Source organism: Plodia interpunctella, chromosome 13, assembly GCF_027563975.2.
Source record: "Plodia interpunctella isolate USDA-ARS_2022_Savannah chromosome 13, ilPloInte3.2, whole genome shotgun sequence".
Lineage (NCBI taxonomy): Eukaryota > Metazoa > Arthropoda > Insecta > Lepidoptera > Pyralidae > Plodia > Plodia interpunctella.
In genome coordinates this window covers 8,396,607-8,416,506 of record NC_071306.1, presented here as the reverse complement: position 1 = coordinate 8,416,506, position 19,900 = coordinate 8,396,607, and the positions used below count along the sequence as shown (strand labels likewise).

General features: G+C 34.2%; 1 protein-coding gene and 2 non-coding genes across 7 annotated transcripts in view; 1 reads left to right on the top strand and 2 right to left on the bottom strand.

The window, feature by feature from the left end:
- LOC128674510 (calmodulin-A-like) overlaps positions 1 to 19,900 on the bottom strand; it is a 151,970-nt gene that overhangs the window by 8,439 nt on the left and 123,631 nt on the right. For 4 of the 5 annotated variants that reach the window (XM_053753033.2, XM_053753030.1, XM_053753032.1 and 1 more), the window contains 4 exons: positions 11,967 to 12,051; positions 11,025 to 11,185; positions 5,384 to 5,417; positions 4,258 to 4,359 (listed from right to left, as the gene is read on the bottom strand). In XM_053753033.2, the coding sequence (XP_053609008.1) occupies positions 4,258 to 4,359; positions 5,384 to 5,417; positions 11,025 to 11,185; positions 11,967 to 12,051 (382 nt within the window). Of the gene's footprint in view, positions 1 to 4,257; positions 4,360 to 5,383; positions 5,418 to 5,986; positions 6,316 to 11,024; positions 11,186 to 11,966; positions 12,052 to 19,900 lie in introns of those variants that run through there. The other variant, XM_053753034.2, reaches the window with a different exon arrangement.
- On the top strand, positions 2,318 to 2,391 carry TRNAT-AGU (transfer RNA threonine (anticodon AGU)). The gene has a single exon. It is a non-coding gene; the product is annotated as a tRNA-Thr (tRNA).
- On the bottom strand, positions 4,808 to 4,880 carry TRNAH-AUG (transfer RNA histidin (anticodon AUG)). The gene has a single exon. It is a non-coding gene; the product is annotated as a tRNA-His (tRNA).

Sequence of the window (19,900 nt, the reverse complement as noted above, 5' to 3'; positions counted from 1 at the left end):
TAACACTGTGGACATCCTAATACGCCAATTCAGCCTGTTTCAAAGGTTTCTACCTAAAGTAGGTAGAAACTACTTGCCCATCTATTTATGACGTCAAGCTAATAGATATACTTACTTCTATCAATAACATTATCATAATAAATGTTGTCGTTATCATAGATAGATATCTAGTTTTATACCAAAAAGACTAGCGCAAAACCGTCTTTTATGTGGTTTTGCGCCGCACTTTAGAAAGAAAAAAAATCTTTTATGCAAAATCATGGCCATGCATTTTTAATATATTAATTTCCACAGGCGCAAATATATTAGTACCTAGGTATTTTAAATTGTTAAATTAAATTGGGTAAATAATATTGGGTAAATAATTTAGGTAAAATCATGCCCACTGGTTGTGTAGAAAATAAAGATAAATTATTTATTTCGGGTGCCAAGAGTCTTTTCATTTTGCGATGTTATGAAAGGTTTAGTGAAAGTGCTAAAAATTCATGAAACATGTAGTTTCATGAATTTTTAGCAGTAAACACTAGCTATCTTTGAGCCATCCCTGAGGACGACAGTCATAATATAATAACAAACAAGGCGTTGTACGGTGCAATCCGTACAATATTGCTACGGTCAGCAATTTACGCAACCTCGTCAATTTTATTGTTTTAAAATTCATTCATTAGTACGCCAGTATCTATAATTGTGTGCACTCCTATCACTTGTTATCATTTTATCAATAAACCGTGTGAAATCGTTTTCGGTTGTATCAATCAATCAACCTATCAATAGCATAAAGAGTGTAATAAATAATAATATAACTATATAAGGACAAATCACACAGATTGAGCTAGCCCCAAAGTAAGTTCGAGACTTGTGTTATGGGATACTAACTCAACGATACTATATTTTATAACAAATACATTATATAGATAAGCATCCAAGACCCGGGCCAATCAGAAAAAGATCATTTTCCATCATGACCTGAGCGGGGATCGAACCCGGGACCTCTCAGTTCAGAGGCAAGCACTTTACCACTGCGCCACCGAGGTCGTCGAGTGTGGGTGTTAGTTGTAAGTGTGGGTTAGCAAAAAGACAACACAGGCGGAAATTTCGCTAGTTTTAATCTTAATCGTGTATCAAAGGTAGCGTAATTGGGACACGATTATGTTTTGTAAGCAAAATTGACGTTAATATGTTTTTGTTAGAAAAAGTGAAATCTTTCATTGCATGAGTAGAATATAAATAGATACAAATGCAATGAGTAACGCATTATGGTAATTTCGAGAATTCTTACTAAGGAACGATATTTTCACGTATTCAATTATGTAGATATCGCCCGATAGCGATTTTATTAACAAATAAATTATTCAATATTACATTAGGAATGTTATGGCGCCATTACTTACCCTACCACCCAAAAAAGACTAATAATGTCTATGTGAGATTCTTTATCTCGTTCTTTCTCACCTGACCGGTTTTCCGGTTTCTTTCTCAACCGTAAGTAGTAAAATAAATAAATATTATACGGACAAATCACACAGATTGAGCTAGCCCCAAAGTAAGTTCGAGACTTGTGTTATGAGATACTAACACAACGATGCTATATTCTATAACATATACACATATAGATAAACATCCAAGATCCAGGTCAATCTGAAAAAGATTTCCATATTAAGATTCCCTGACCGGGGATCGAACCCGGGACCTCCAGTGTAGAAGTCCCGGCGTGATAACCATTAGGCCACGGAGGTCGGCAAAAGTCGGTGTCGGAGGTCAGAGTCCACTTTCAGTCTTTCTCATTTTGCACGGTTTTCAACATCTTTATTGTTTAGACCGTTGGCACATTTAGGATTCTTAATTTACCTCTAAATGTGATAATTACATGAGTACTAAGCGTCAATATTATTATTATACTTAAAATCTAATGTAATTTAAGATAGATTAGGCATGGCCATTCAACATGGCAATGTTGTCCGCCTTCTGGGCACGCTACCTCAAGGTAACGAAATGCAGACTTTCATTTTTGTAAATATATAGGTGTAAATAGTTCTTTTTTTAATTATTTGTTTTTATTAGTTCTATTTTTTTTTATTTGTGTGATGTAAAAAATATTATAGTTAGATTATTCAATAAACATATACATGTCGTTTTAGTTAATTTTTTGTATGAAACTATATTTTTACTATAAATTGGTTCATTATCTATTTTATTTCGCACAAACATTATCAGATTCTTGTGATGAAATCTTCTTAGGAATAAATATACGGGATCACTCTATCTATATAAATACGAGTAAAAGTAACTGATAGCATATTTCGTCGCTGCGTTTGTCGGCGCCGTGGCTTAGTTGGTTAAAGCGCCTGTCTAGTAAACAGGAGATCACGAGTTCGAATCTCGTCGGGGCCTACATGTGAATTCATTTTGTATTGTAGTATTAGTTTTTTTTTCTATTTCTGACAATTCAAAATGAAGTAACCTAAAATCTAATTTTAATCAGGCAGGCTGATTTTGATGTCAATCAAAACTTTTTTGTTTGTAAAAAAAATTAACCACAATTAAGTCACATTATATTGTACCCAAGTTTTTATATTTGCTTATTCTATGGCCATACAATTTAAGTTTAACGTCTGTACAATTGTGAACTTTGACCACATAATTATGCAAATGAAAGATAAACAAAGCAATTATCTAGTTTGTTTATAACATTTTTGTCTTTGTGTTGAAGATAATTTTGGCAGGAATTTCTGTACAAATTAAATGGAATACAAATATGCTACCAACTTTTAAAGCAACATGGATTTCTTTTCAGTTTTAGTAAAGAAATGGATAAAAAAATATTTGTTAGGAGCCTGGTTGTGACCCGTATATTCACTCAAGAACGCCAACGGAGCTTCTGCTGGACTCTGCTGACCAATTGTTGCTGCTCAAATGTTGCTAACCAAATCTTGCTGCCCGTATAATTGTTTTGCTGGCCATATCTTGCTGCTCAAATAATTATTTTGCTGGTCTGCGGATTTTTGCGGGACAACAATTGCCGCCTGATTTTTTATAGCCTACCAAAATATTTTTTGCTGCCAAACGATTACTAGGCTGACTTTTTTTGCTTATCAAATGTTTAAATTGCATACGAAATAAATTAATAAATCCCCACACTTTTCTGTCCGCACAAACATTCATTTTTTATCTCTTTCATTCTTTTTCGCAATTATTGTAATACAATGTTACGACTATAAGTACATTGTCATTAACGTGGCAAGAAAATTCTAGATTGTTCAGGTGCGATATACAAAAGCTAGAGATACAGCCGTCCGTCTGTCTATAAACAACAAGACATTTTGGAAGCATTTCAAATATTCCCGACCGGTGGTATTATATTATCGGCATGTGCCAACTCATGTTAATTAGACTCCGCTTGGTTTTCACTACAAGATGTTTATTTGGTACGAAAAAATGTTTATTTGGTATAAAAAGATCTGTAAAAAAATCGCTTTAACGATAAGTCCGCCTTTGTGCCTTTTTATTTTATTTTGTATGGTGCTATTTCTTTTTTTTTTTTTTGTAAATTTTCGCTTTTTTGCAATAAAGAGTATTGTATTGTATTGTATTGTAAAAAATCTGAAATAAGCCCAACATATTCGCTCTGGTAACGAACAACATTTAATTTTTTTAATATTAGGTAGTTAGATATCATGATTGTGATCCATCGGTCAAAATTTATTTAGTCCTAACTTTTTTTAGCCACCGAAATCCGTGTAGGTATTCAACTGTTAATTTTTAATAGACATTGTAATTATAATTGAAAACTTAAATGTAGGGTCCGCACTTTCGCGACGCAAATGCATGAACATTGCGTAATTTATGATAGTGCTTTTATTTAGTGCATTTAAAAATCTGCAATTTGTACTAACTGTTCGCTGGTTGTGTGGAGCCGGGATAATAATCTATAATATTAATATAAAGAGGTAAGTGTATGTTTGAGGCGGGCAATCACCGAAACTACAGAACGAATTTAAAAAATTCTTTCACCATTATAAAGGTACATTATCCAAGATTGCTATAGGCTATATTTTATCTCAAAATTCCCACGGGAGCGAAGCCCCGGGCAACATCTAGTATCTAATATTGCTTTTGTGTGCCATATGTGTGTCATATGTGTGTCATGATCATTTTTTAATGAAAGGAGTTTAAAAATGTGATGATGGCCATAGTGTGCGGCTAGGTCTAGCTATCTAGCCCCTTTGAAGAAAATAAAAGTTTATGATAAGTGGTTACCTGAAGGCCTCTGTCCTAGCGACCTCATGACTACACCCAGCTCTGCCATCGTGATTGTCCCGTCCTCGTCTTTGTCGAACAGCATGAAGGCTTCTTTGAACTCTGCAGGTGGAAGATACGTGGTCATTTAGATCCGCCCACAGTATAAAAAGTACGCTAATACGTTTCTGGTCATTACAATTTTTCAAATTTTAACAGAGACAAGAATTAGTTTTACTAAGTATCTGACTTTAAAATTGTTAATCTGTATTGTGGTAATGTAAATTTTAGATTAAATTCTACCCGTTTGTCAAACTTTATCGGTATTAGTCCAATATAGATAGCGTCCGGTGATTAACATACATCTTTACTGATATCCAAACTTTCGCATTTAAATATAAATAAATAAATAAATATATTAGGACAAATCCCACAGATTGAGCTAGCCCCAAAGTAAGTTCGAGACTTGTGTTATGGGATACTAACTCAACGATACTATATTTTATAACATATACATATATAGATAAACATCCAAGACCCGGACCAATCAGAAAAAGATCATTTTCCATCATGACCCGACCGGGGATCGAACCCGGGACCTCTTGGTTCATAGGCAAGCACTTTACCACTGCGCCACCGAGGTCGTCAAGTATAATATTAGTAGGATAAACGATATTTATATTCTCAAACGGATTTACATCGTTGATGTATCATATGATTACATCCGTCATAGCTGCCCTGGGGTTCGATTCTCACGCAATCGAAGTTCACTTCATCAGTTTTTTTTTCTAAAGGTTCTGCAACTGTTTCTGCATTTACAAAAAATCAACGTCAAAAAGATCGAGCGAACGCATCGATCGATTGAAGTTTTTCGTTTGTAAATTTGCATAAAACAACCGAAAATAATTGGGGAAAATTGATGAAGTGAACTTCTATTGCGTGAGAATCGAGCCCCTATTCTTAGATAGACAAACAACAGACATTAAAAAAAAAAAAAACAAACAAACATGGCGGCATGTAACGCCATTGGATTTGCTGAAAAAATTTTTTTTTTCTTTCGAATACTAACAATATGGATATCAAATTAAACGGCTCAACGCAAGGATCTCTTTTTTTTAATTTTTTGCTTGTTAATATACTTACTTACCTGCAACTTGCTCCTCCGTGAGGCCATATTCCGACTGGAAGATATAATATAAAGAATTACAATGAGAAAATTATCAAGTACAGTCAAGAGCACGTCAAGTTACCCTGCCCCTGCATTAGCCTCGACGGTACGGTAATAGCGGCGAGTTTGCAATGAATTTGGGTAGGTTGATGTGCTGTTGTCTGTACACTGTACATTATATTGTTTTCGTACTGGAATGAAAGGTAAAAATTTGTTGTTGTATTCTAACAGAGTCGATTTTTTTTGTGTTAGTTACATTGAGCCAGGTCTGGTTATTTAAAATACGCTTTTTATATAGTGACAAGCACGAGAAATAGGAAATATGTAGCAATTTCATGCCTTATTTTCAAAACTACAAGGATACTAGTGACATACGACACTAGTGATATTAAAATAGTTTCATTAATCAAAATTTTCACGTTTAAACGTCAAGATCTATGATTTCACGTGAAGGTAAACGTGAAATTTCACGAAACTATTTTTGTGCCACTTGTATAGTAATGAAAATTAGGCTGAAATCCTTCATTTGGGCTGAAAATTAGATAAAATAAAGGCACGACTTGATTATAACTTTATACCTACTGAGACTTGTCTTATTGCAAATTCACTGGTGAGTCTTCTCAACCTTCTATACTCCTTCTTGTAAATATCGTCTGATGCAATTGTTTTTGCCATTTTAAATTATCTTTACCTATATTTTTTTAAATATCACAAAATAAATATCGATCACTATTATTACACAATGATTTACTAAATACCACAAAATGTCACGCACTGTCTTGATTTATATGTAAGGATGAACAACCTTGCATAGAGGTTATAAAAAAAAAGATTGTTTATTTATTTATCGAATTTTGTCATAACAACCAGTGACAAGCGTGTCGCGCCATTGTAAACTCGAATTTAAATGTAGAACTCTAAATATAAATTTTTGAATAAAACGGAATGTTCTACAATGGTGCAATAATGTTGTAATCATCGTTATTTACCTACATATTCACGAAAGTATAAATAATATTTTATTTTATTTATTCGTTATAGATGCAAGATTTAATTTTTATATAGTAAAATACCTACTATTTATTTGAAATAATATAAATAAACGTTAAATTTAAAACAACATGATATTTTATTAATATAAAATAATATTAATTAAATAATATACAAAAATATATAAATAGAGCCAAAATTTCACTGACCATAAAGTAAGCTAACTTGCTAGAAACTTCGATTGTTTAATTTGAGGCTATTGTAGAGCGCCCCTTATTTTCCGTCAACTTGGCACGCCTGCATCATTTGGATTTGGAACGCTTCAGTTTTGGCGGGAAAGTTATGGTCTCATCAACAACTTTGATACTAGTTTATTTTCTGAATATTAATTCTGCATAATAATGGAGCTTGCATAAATTTAAATCATATCATGAGGGAAATAAAGTTGGGTTTGACTTACATCTATATCATGCGATTAGGCATCCATTATCGGTTCCCGACGAGGGAACTCAACAACGCGGTTTACTGCACGGAAATTATTTATTTGTCACGTGTTGAATGCAACATGATCTCTTTGACGACAATATAGGCTTGTATTTTGTAAGAAACCTAATTTCTAAGATTATTTTTAAGTCAAGGTTTTTATTTAAAAAAAAAAGGTTTATTTTAAAAAATCGCCGTGTACTATATACACCTAAACAACAACAGTCAATGTTTATGTTTGAAGCATTCGCACATACATTAACAGCGCGAAGTATTTTAATAGCGTCGTTAAAATGCTGTAAAGCGCTAGTTAGACTCGCGCCTCGGACGTCCACGACTACCGTGTTAGGTTAGGTTTCGTATATTAGAAATTACTACTTACATTATATCATAGAAAATAAATATAATAACATAAAAATATATAATGATGAGTCCAAATGACATGATAAAATTACAAATGCAAAAGTTTGCGAGGATGAATGTGACGCAAAATCTACTGGACCGATTGTTATGAAATTCTGTTTACGTGTAGAATATAACCTGGAATAACACATAGAGTACTTTTTATCCCGAAATTCCCACGGGAGCGCAGCCCCGGGGCGCAGTATAATAATATTACATTTACTTACTTTCATACATACATTACTTACATACATTTACTTTCAAACGATTTTATTTTAAAGTATATTGTAATTTTATTTAATTTAGTAATATTTTAATTTTATGATTTTTATGTAATTATGGACTGATGGTGTTTGAAATAAATATTTGTTATTATTATTAATAAATGCGAAATTTTGTAACCCTATATATTATATACATTTTGGATTATCTTATATCTTAGAAAATAAATAATAACATAAAAATATATAATGATGAGACCAACTGACATGATAAATACTGAGTTTTTAAAATTACGTACATACATTTCAAATGCCAGTTGCAGTCTACATTTATTGCGAATTTATTGTACTTGTAAATGTGTAATTTCTGAATAAATGTCGCGAGTATGTCTTACGCTTTATATGTATGTACGGAGCAAGAATTTTCCTATTCGTCCCGATTGTTCTGAAAACTATTCTTAGAGGGTTACGAGGATTCTGTTTGTTTGAAGATTAATAATTGTCGGGTGTAGTTAAAAATATCTTTGTTACATTCATATACTCTTTTGATACGTTAATCGTCGTCGTCAAGTACCTATGACAAGCATACCAAATGTTCTGAACAAAGATTTAGAAGGGCCCAGCGCGCGGACCCGGCTCTGAAAACAGAGGATGTCAATGACCGGAGAAGTTTAGGAGAAAAGGTAGGTATGCGAATCCCGACGAATCCCGACTTTATGGCTGGAGAAGATACTGGAAAAATGGAAGAGAGAAAGGAATAGTTTAGTTTTTTTTTGTTTAGTCGCAAAACGTAGTATGGATCCCTAACAAGTTTATTTGTTAGACAAATAAAAAAAAAACCCAGACTTTCAATATTCATTTCGTTCGCTGCAACTTTTGAACGCCTGAACCGATTTTCATGAAACATGGCTACCACATGACCACTCGAGATAAAATTATTTATGACACGAAAAAAACTAAAAGAAAATCGTTTCATCCGTTTGGGAGGTATGATGGCAGAGACAGATACGCAAATAGACACGTTAAACTTATAACACCCCTCTTTTTGCGTTGGGGGTAAAAATGGTAATTATGTAGATTTAGTCTATAAGTAATATCAAATGCCACAAACCACTTAAGGGAATTAACTTTCTCTGTTTTTCTTTACTAACGATAGATGTAATTTTACCTCCCATTTCTAGATGGTAGTTCACAAATAAAGTATAACTTATTTCAGTAAATTTCGTTCATACTTATAATATAAAAAAGCGTGTTTTAAAAACTAGCCAGCCCCTTAACCTCCAAATCACACTATCCATGAATATAGTGGAGAATGTAGTGCAGAATGTAATAATGGTGAATACCCAGCGTACAAAAATCTTTCCACTAGTTTTTGAATTCATCACGTTCGTAAAGACTCACAGACATAAGGACAGACGTGATAAGGGGATTTCTTTTTATAATATTAAAAGATGAAATATGAAAGGTCTGGTTCTGAAAGAAGCGCAGTCCAAAAAATACTATCTACTAATAAATAAAAACTAATTAAATAATACTAATAAATAAAATACTAATAAAATATGATATCATATTCGTATAATGGTCGGTCAACTAACGATGCGCAAGGCCGTATGAAATAAGTAGAGAAGAAAAATAAGAAAGCGAACAGGGCTCAAACGCTTACTGGCTGCGGAAGAAACCAGGAAAACAAAGAGAGAAAATTAGATAGTTAAATTTTTCCACGCACAATCTAACTTTGGCACTACACGCTTTATAATTAATTTTGCCGCAACAGTTTTTAATTAATTTGAGGCTAATAATAATTGAGACTCGCGCATGCTCCACTTCATTAAGGTTTTGTAATAAGCTAATTAGTTAAAACAATGACTTTTATACTAGAGGTTCGTTCCGGCTTCGCTTGGGTAAAACCATAAACGTTGGTATTTGTGCCAATACTTCAATATTTTGTATGTTCTTATATTCTTAATAAGATATTTTTTGAAACATATAACCTATTTATATTTCAAAAGTAGTTCCATTAAAATATTAAATTTATCAAAGCCTTTTAATTTATTGATTTGATACTGTGTAACGCAGCTACGCTTTGTTTGGAATCTCTTTCATAAATTTTATGATCTACTGTCATAAATTTTAAAATTCTAAATCCGCTCGAACACTTTAGCGAACAAGCTAGCGACGCAAGAGGGTGGCCGTGATAAATTTATAAACATTAAATAAAATAATAGGAACAGACCCAATAAGGGTAAGTGCTCCATTTATTGCGAATATATATAACGTATCACCTAATCTCTATTTTAAATTTTTAATTTATATTTAATTGTTCTAGGTCTTACCTTAAGTTTTATAATAAACTTAACTTTACTATCTACTGCCTAGTGCCTATTTACGATAAAACCCCGACCACTGTATATATTATTATTGTAGAAACTGTGATCGAAAAATAATATTTCGTAACTTTATACATTATTTCGTGTCCAAGTCGTTTCGACGTCTTTCCTATTTTTGAACCTCACGCCATCTCTACTTCTAGCTCTATCTATATCTCTATTGAATCTTATCTCTCTTTCTTCCTAATGTTGCCATCCTATATTATTATGTCAGTCGTCAGTGGCAACAACCTTTAGAAGTGAAGTTCTAAGTTGAATAGATATTGTAGTCTTATCTTTCACTATATGTCTATTTGGTACGACTTAATTAATACGTATACTTTCTCTGTCTTTCAAAATAATATTATCTAATAAATAATAGTTGTTTCCCTCTCCCACTTGTCTTATATTCATTGTAACAAAAACAATTCGTCAGCTTTTGATAATCCATTCTCCAAGATTAGGCGTTTAAAGATCCCCAAATTGAAGAGACAGAGACAAATATATTGAAACTAATGAGATCGAAAGAGACAGATGGTTTCTTTGGAAGCGGAGTTTTGTTTTACGACACAATTTGCTGTTTTATCCGACTTTAGTAAGCGTTTTCGATTCCAATAAAGATGTTTATATCGGCACTGATTGCAGTAAATATATTGAATTTATTCCAAGTTTATAATATAATAGTATAAATGCGCAGTGGACGGTTATTTTATTCAAATGAGTACTATTTTTTATTAAATGAATTCGCGCACGATGATCATCTAGAAGATCAAGGACGGTGGTCCAGTGGTTAAGACACCGGAGAACGAAAGTTTCAAGTTCGAATCCTAATTCGTTTCATCTAATATTGCCGTAATATCATACTACCAATCTGAATAATACATCGTACGAGTATTTTAACAGACCATTGCGTTCGTTGAAGGAAAATACAATTTTTTTTTTTCGTTTTTTTTTTCACGCATGTTTTCACTAATGGTTCATTAACACTACTTGCCAATTGGCGGTAGGTCAACAACACTGGTCAGTATTAGCGAAAAGAATGAAAGCCAATAAAGCTGGAAACTTAGTTGATAAATTTGTTGGTATAAGGTTTAATCTTGTGTATTGTTCAGCCAGTTGGCGAACTAATAATAATAACAAAACAGATTTCCATCTCACCAAGTTGATAGTGACTATTAGCTCATACTGCTGATGTTTGTGCCCCTTCTTCTTCTTGCCCTGGGGCGTCTTGACTGCGGCCGCCGCCGCCGCTTGTTTAGGGGGCGCTGTCTTCGCTGCCCCCTTCTGGGCTGAAGGTTTTACCGGTGTTTTTGGACCTCCTGCAATACAATACAATACAAAAAAATCTTTATTGCACAAATTAATTACATAGTATAGGTACAAAATGTATAATTACACACAGCATGACATTATGGTATAAATACATTGTGCAATAGGCGGCCTTATCGCTGTTAAGCAATTTCTTCCAGGCAACCTTTTGGGAAATTACTAGACGAGGAAATACAGAAATGCGGGTCGGATTAAACTGACAATTGTAAAAATAGACTTAATATATAAATATACTTAAAATAAATATAATAAACCTACATAAATGTTAATACTATAGTATAAACTTATATTCACACTATACATAAATATATACTTATATTGCACATATACTTATATTGCAGAAATATAGACATGTACAATAGATTCATTACAATTACAGCAGTGGTCGCATGATTTCCTCACGCGATCGAGCCGCGTGATATCCAACGGAGTATTGTCATCTCCGTGACTCGCAACTCCTTTTTGTTTCGCTCGAGCACCGGTCATGCTCCACCCACATTATCTCTGGTCTTTTCCATCCACCTCTTGTAGAAAAATTTAAGATCATCCGTCCTATCTCGTAGTCCTGCCTCGTTTGCTGTGCCTATTAGTCGGTAGGTACCTGCCTATCAGTCGGTAGGTACCTGCCTATCAGTCGGTAGGTACCTGCCTATCAGTCGGTAGGTACCTGCCTATCAGTCGGTAGGTACCTGCCTATCAGTCGGTAGGTACCTGCCTATCAGTCGGTAGGTACCTGCCTATCAGTCGGTAGGTAGGTACCAAAAAACCTACCTTTCTGACAGGGTGTGGTAGCTTTCTGTCCAGCCGCATTCTTCTGGTTGACGTGGCCCCCGCCATCTGCTGGCTTGTTCCTCGCCTGAAACAAACATTACACACGTTAATGGCAAACAGATTGCGTCTTATATACAAAACTTATTGAACACTTCGCTGGAAGTTAAAAACAATGAAAGGCGAAGCGGAGGGAGAAGTTTAAATAAAATGAATTTAGCTGGCGTTTAATATTGAATTGTTGTTTATTTATTTATTGTCCAATAAAATATATAGTCTCTCATATAGTTTGGTATCCCCTAAGATCTACCAAGACTATATTAGTTTAATTCTCATTTTCTTATTCGCGTATTCCGTTTTGCGTTGCAATCGGCTCAGTATAAAAAAAAAAAAACAACTGAAGCTTCTGCTGTGATTCAACGGGGGACCGCCGCTATATTGGTTCTCGTACATTTAATGTTAAAAAATCGTCAATAGAAATAACATAATTAGGAAGTCGCTTCATCCGTTTGAGAGCTGGTATGAACATACATCCATCCCTCTCACCAAATGTACGAAATTTGTAACGAAAGTTTGACAGTTCTGTCAGCTAATTAAAATGCGAGACTTTGACAGTTCTGTCAGCTAATTAAAATGCGAGACTTTGACAGTTCTGTCAGCTAATTAAAATGCGAGTCTTTGACAGTTCTGTCAGCTAATTAAAATGCGAGACTTTGACAGTTCTGTCAGCTAATTAAAATGCGAGAATTTGACAGTTCTTTCAGCTTATTAAAATGCGAAAGCAATGAAATGCCAATGCAGCGTTATCGAAATAGATACCGGTACACTGGCGGACAGTTATCGGAAATTGGAGGAGGCGTACACTTGGCAACGTCGCCTGGCTGACGAATGAGCTTCCTGCGACTGAGTAGGGTGCGGAGAGGGACGGTAGAAACGGTAAAAAAACAACTAATATTATTAATGCGAAAGTAATTTTGTTTCTTTGTTATTTATTCACGCTTAATCCCAACCAATCTTGTTGAAATTTCTCGGATACTTTTCAGTCCAGGAAGAAGTATATTTCCCGTGAGAAATTCACGCAGGTGACGCCGCAGGTAAAAATCACCAAATACTTAAAAATATTTGCACATTTCCTACAATTTTTTTAAACACTACCAAGTAGGTATGCTGCCCAATTTCCCAAAAAGTATTGACGTCAATCAGGCGGGTGGTCGTCAAAGCACAGCTGAATCTTAAAAGGTTTTGGGGACTCCAGGGTTCAAGGCGTCACAACCAGGCACACGGTCAGATGAGAGAGAGAAAGAGAGGGAATCTTTGCATTTGATGAAAAGCAATGGCCGTTATATCTATAAAACTCCTGCAAAACAATTTTTTACAACTAGCTTTGAAAAATATGCCACCTCCACATTTCCCAGGTCCATGGCAGAGAGCTCTTCGATACATTGTAATGTGAAACTGATACTGATTGCCGGCACTTGCAAGTGCCGGTCTGATGTCATGTCATGTTATCAATTAGTAATTCTACTCTTGGGAGTTCCAAGGCTACGCATAAATATGCGTCATACTTGATAGTATATAATGTATGCGATAATCACGAAAAACAGATAGTATTTTTTATTGTGTTGTAACACGAAATGAAAACTTATGTCCGGGGTACATGGGCAAAGTCGTTAGCGATGGAGTAGATGATTTACCCGTGTACTACGGGCTTTAAAGTTTTTAGAATTATTATTTTTTCATTACTAACTTGGTACATCGATGAATGAACTATCAATAAAGAAAATAGAAATCCATTTTAACATAACTAGTGATTAGTAGGCCATGGTAAAACATTTTCTTCGTCATTATTATAAACACTACTACATAATATAAAATAAAGTCGCACAGAAAGATTTATGTGAACAAATTCTTTTAGTTTTACCTGAGCGAAGCCGAGACTTGCCGCTAGTATGTTAAAGTAATTTTGTTGCCTCTTCACGCTTTATCTACTCTATCAATCTTCATGAAATTTTGTATACATGTAGTTAGGAGTAGCACACAAGACATTTCGTCCCTAAAAATTATAGTATAAGAAATATAGATCATTGATGAAATAATAAGAAAAAATGAATGATAACCCGCAATCCATCAGATCAGCGTTCACGAATCATTAGTTCGAACGCGAAAAAGATGAAAAATGTAGTTACGCCACTTTGCCGGGGGCGTAATGATACCAATTTATTATTAGCTAAGTTTTCTCATAGAATAAATAATACGAATTTATATATAAGGTTTCATAGGTTCACTTTCGAACACATGTCGTATGAAGTCAAGAAACGTTGCATAAAATAGTTTATTTTCCATTTCTCGTCGATTTCCGACTGTAGCAGTAGAAAAACTATCTATCTACTATGAAACTATATAAATAAATAAATAAATAAATAAATATATTAGGACAAATCACACAGATTGACCTAGCCCCAAAGTAAGTTCGAGACTTGTGTTATGGGATACTAACTCAACGATACTATATTTTATAAATAGATACATATATAAATAAACATCCAAGACCCGGGCCAATCAGAAAAAGATCATTTTCCATCATGACCCGACCGGGGATCGAACCCGGGACCCCTCGGTTCAGTGGCAAGAACTTTACCACTGCGCCACCGAGGTCGTATCTATCTATCTCACATCTGAGCGTTTACTCAGTCCCTTAATTCCTTAGCTGTTAGCGTCGGAGCTCAGGCTACGTTAAAAAAACTTAAGAAAGCGTACGGGAAAACGCTCAAATAAAACAGAAATTTAAACCTCTTCACTTATGTGGATATACATATAGATTCAAACATTGTGCATATCAAATTATTTTATAATTTGACTAGCGTCGCGTCCCGGCTTTGCTTGGGTAAAACCATAATACATTATATAGCTACCTAAACTCTCCGTTGCGTAGTTTTAAAGATCTAAGCATACATAGGGACAGACAGTGATATGTAACTATGTTTTATACTTGTATGTACGTTAATTATAAGAAAATGAAATGTTTTAGCATGACATGAGCGTTTGTTTGTCTGAATAAAATTGACCCCTCATGGGGCTCAGCGACGACAATACCCAAGGTCGGCTTTCCTTGATCAAGTGCCTTTTGTCTTGATTCCTAACCTTATTATGAAGATAAATTATTTTGTCCAATGAAATAAGTTCATTAAGACAAAAGTATTGGAAGAACTTATCTGTCTTGCATCAAATTATAATTAATTGGAATTTTCTCGAAGCTTGATAATGTCAGTCACTTTTCAATGAAATTATAGGTACTATTTTTATTTTCTCTATAAAATAAACTATGCTAGTTTCAATCCAACTCAAACATATGTCATTATGACCCTTAGTCACCTCGTGTATCCGCTGAAGGATAAGGAGTGGTCCTATTCTAGGGCGGAACCACACACCACTGAGATAATTTTCGATAACAAAGAAAACCTATTTGTTTTTCATCCTGTGTTAGTAATGAAAATATTTTATTTTCCTAGATTCTTCGAATGGTCTGCTGATTTTAGTTCTAATTAAAACAAATATTTTTCTAGAACAGACAGTTTTCGTGGTTACAGCAAGTTACGACTGTTTTGATGTCAAAAAAAAAAAAAGTGACATAAAATCTATTTAAACCATCAGACGTGACTAATAGATGAAAAAAGAATGAACTTTATTATATTGCATCGCGACGTTTACACAAAGACATCATGTTGTTAAATTTTAAACTGCTATATTCGCAATGAGATGTTAAGGTGACATGTTCAGTCCGTACCCCATCTTCGTTGTAATATTTCAGTTGCTTAATTTATGACTGTGTACACTTGACGACATCAAACCAGAATTTTTAGCTTGTGTCGTCCACGAGCGGTTTCTAAGTTTGTGTATTCGGCCTGAACCGGGTGTAGGTACCTAAGTTAATCATCTAAAATGAATGGAGCTATGAGGAGAAAATAACCAATTTTTATCATATCAATCATAAATATTAACATTGCTGATAACATTTTTAGATTTTTAGAAGTCACCCATCAAAGATTTACATCATTATGTTGTGTACATAAATAAATACCTTAGGGAAGCCATCAGGATTTTTAAAGTTTTTCCTTTTACATATTATTTAAGCTACCATACATATCAATATTCATATTGCGTTATAATTAATTGGAATTTTCTCGAAGCTTGACAATGTTAGTCACTTTTCAATTAAATAATTGGTACTATTTTTATTTTCTCTATAAAATAAACTATGCTAGTTTCAATCCAACTAAAACATATGTCATTATGCTGCCCTGGTATAACTAAAACGCCGTTATTTGCCAAAGGCTTGTTTCGAGTAAAACGTCGAAAAGCGCGGTAAAAATTTAAATCGATGTCATTCATAAATGACAACACTTATTTAAAACTTGAAGGTACCAAAACATAGATCAAGTAAAATACTATCTAATGACTAACCTATTATTTTAGAAACACATTTTTTTTATAACAATAAAACGTTTTTTGCGTTTTAGTATATTATCTATGATACCAAAATCTTATGAGTCATCGACTAAAATGCCGCTTCGTAAAGAGTAACGGCTTTTTAGCGTTACTATTTCATTTAAAAAATATATTTATTAAAATGCTAAAAAACTCAGGATTTCATGGTAACTTAAATGTCGTTATATCCTATAACGTTGTTTTAGTTACATAAAACTATACTTATGATACTAATTCATGTTAGGCTTTTGTGTGATTAACGGCATTTAACTGCTTTCAAGTCTGCTAAACTATGAATATATTTTAATTTGAAGATTAAATTCGGTTCAATGTTACGCTTAAACGCAGTTAAACTAATTACCTTCTAAATTAACGGCATTTAAGTGCAACAGTATAAAAAATATTGGAAGATAGTATTGATCAAATTGAATTTAAAGTTATCAAAATACAGGTTTGAAAACAATTGTATTATCATTCCAAATTCCGCTGTTGTAAAGGGGTGTCTAATATTTATTTCGTTTGGGGGTGGTTCGCAAAGCGTTTCGACCATTACAATCCGTAATTATTTTTTGAGGAAGGAATCATTTTCAAAATCAATCATTCATCAGTGCTGGTAGATTTCCCAGACATCATGCGCTTAATGATATAATTCACAGGGTTATGGTAAGTGCAAATATTCCTTGCGTTCTGGAACCACCTGGACTAAGTCGCACGGATGGCAAGCGTCCCGATGGCTTGATTTTGGTTCTCTGGCAAAAGGGACGATGTTTGCCTTGGGACGCAACGTGTGTAAGTACGTTTGCCGCTTCTCATATCAGAGATTTCGTTCGTGAGGCGGGGTCATCAGCGGACAATGCGGCTAAACAGAAACATGCTAAGTACCAATTACTAAAACCATACAACAACCATATTTTTTATTATCATGTAGAAATCTCAGGTAGGTACTTCGGAACAATAATTGCCATCAACAGTATTTTTACGCTTGCGGAGGCCTTGTAGCTCGGGTGTAGTTTTTTTACAGCTGCAGGTATCGGTGAGACTCTATGTTGTTGGTTAATATTAAAGTTCTTCGTGAGATCATTTGATAATTTGGCTTACTAATTCTTACTCGACTTGAGTTTGAATAACCTCACTCATTGGGCGGGTCTAAAGCGTTGATTGGTCGGACTAATGCGTTGTTCGGACACGCTCGACGCGACGCGCAACGCCCCGTGAATCTTCCTCATAGTCCGGCCCTTGATCGAACATCACTCTGGACTGACGAAAGCTAACTTTAGATTTTTATTTAAAAAAAATATTAACTATAACGGATGGATATATTGAAACTTAAGAATGATATTACATACTGACATCAAAATATGCGTTTGATTGTAAAAAGTACCATTTGATCGCCATCAGTCCCAAAATGCTGACAGTCATATTATGCGATATATACACTACGTATATAAGTTCCTTAAGATCAACATGCCAAACATTATGCGATGCTAAAATATACTTATATACTAGACCCTTTTTTAGCGTCATCAGTCACATCTTCTATTAACAAGTTTACGTCAAAAAGATAATCCGCGGTGACTATCGATCGAACATCTATCAAGAATACAATATTTTAATCGTATTTGACTACAAGAGGAACGCTTTACGGCAGCCTACATGTCGCTAACACTAATCACACAAGGTCACAAGCTCCCAGAGTATAGCAAACTAATGTTATTGTCATTTGACAAAATAAGTTTATTGTGCAATCTTCAAAACTGCTTAATTCCCGAAACCGAATAGCTACAAATGCCATTTTTAATTTTCTATATAATTTTTAGTATCCATGTGAACTGAAGGAAGCAAACTTATCCAGTCCGAGAGGGCGTCGCTGCTGTTGAATAAATTTGAAATCTTCAAAATAACTTCAGAAAGTTTCTATTTTTGGTCGTCAGATCAAATATCTTTGTTATTCCTCGAGCTGACAGTTCGTTATTGTACCTTAAATGGGCGTGGTTAGCAAATTTAATGGCGATTTGATTGGATGTTAGTTTGAGGTATGTTATTGCAAAATGGAGTGGAGGAATGAGTTAAGGACTGAGAATATGGGGTAAGTTTTGAAGTGATGAAAGCTCATTATAAGTAATCTCAATTTTTTTCTTTTCCATCTCTAAAATACATTTACTTCTCATGGAAACAGCCGAAATTCTGTAACAATAAAATAAATACTGTGTATATATGTAAATAAATATGTGTATATATGTATGTGTATTATAAAACACAAAAATAATATTTTTTACTAGTTGTCCTATGTCACATGTAGACCTCGAGAGTATTTTTTAGTCTTTTCCATCATAGCCTCTCCGTAACATCATAATAGAACGATATGAATTAAACTATTTGAATTAAAAGTACATGCATGGCAGGTATTTTATGAATATATAATATTATTAAACACCTAGCTAAAAAACTACTCACCTAAAGCGTCATCGTTGCGAAATTGGCGGGAACAGACCCGGAGCAAGCGCTTGCGACTCACTAATTCGACCTCCGACCTCTCCGATGGTACCGCGCGCGAGAGACGTTAACGACATTTTAGTGTATCACTGTGAGATAACGACACTGCAGTCTAACAGTGGCGGACAACACGTTGTTTGAATATTTTCGAGAAGCCGCTATTGGCTTGTAACATACGAAAAGTCAAAACATTAGTAGTAAGCTATAAAGCCGTTATACGACGTTAATCACATTTAAGTCTAGCTTTTTCAATTAACGACGTTTTAACTTAACAATATAATACTGCTCTATTAGAAATAAAATAACAATAACACAGTTAAAGTATTTTTACCCCTTTATAGTGCAAAAAATGCAGTTAACGGCAATACTGACAAGCAACCTTATGATATTTTTTTTAACAAAGGTATGAGTTATCCAACCTTAGCGGCTGTATAGACTCGCAAAGTTACTTAAAGGCATTTTAGCCTATTTGACAAGCAAAATATGTGTACATAACGGCAATATTACAATTGTTATTTCCAAAACTAATCAAGCTATCGAAAAATCGCAAATACAGATCGAAAGAGTTTTTTTTTCTCATTTTCTAGCAAACCAAAATTAAAAATCGCCCTGATGTCAGATAACGGCATTTTAGTTATACCACGGCAGTATGACGCTTAGTCGCCTCGTGTATCCCCGCTGAAGGATAAGCAGTGATCCTTGAATCGTGAAGCGAGTTTTAGTGCACACACTGCTTTAATAAAAGTGAACCGGTAACTCTTTCCGATATGTAACTGACTAGAAGCCTGCAACGAACTATAATGAACAACATAGACGAACATCGTACACCTAAATGTACGATGTGACTTTGTAACGACGCGACGACTTATCAAACCTGAACCTGTATGCATTAGTTGAATCCATAAATGCGAAATGTTCCCAAAATATCTTTATAATGTACTTATTTTATTTCGGATAAA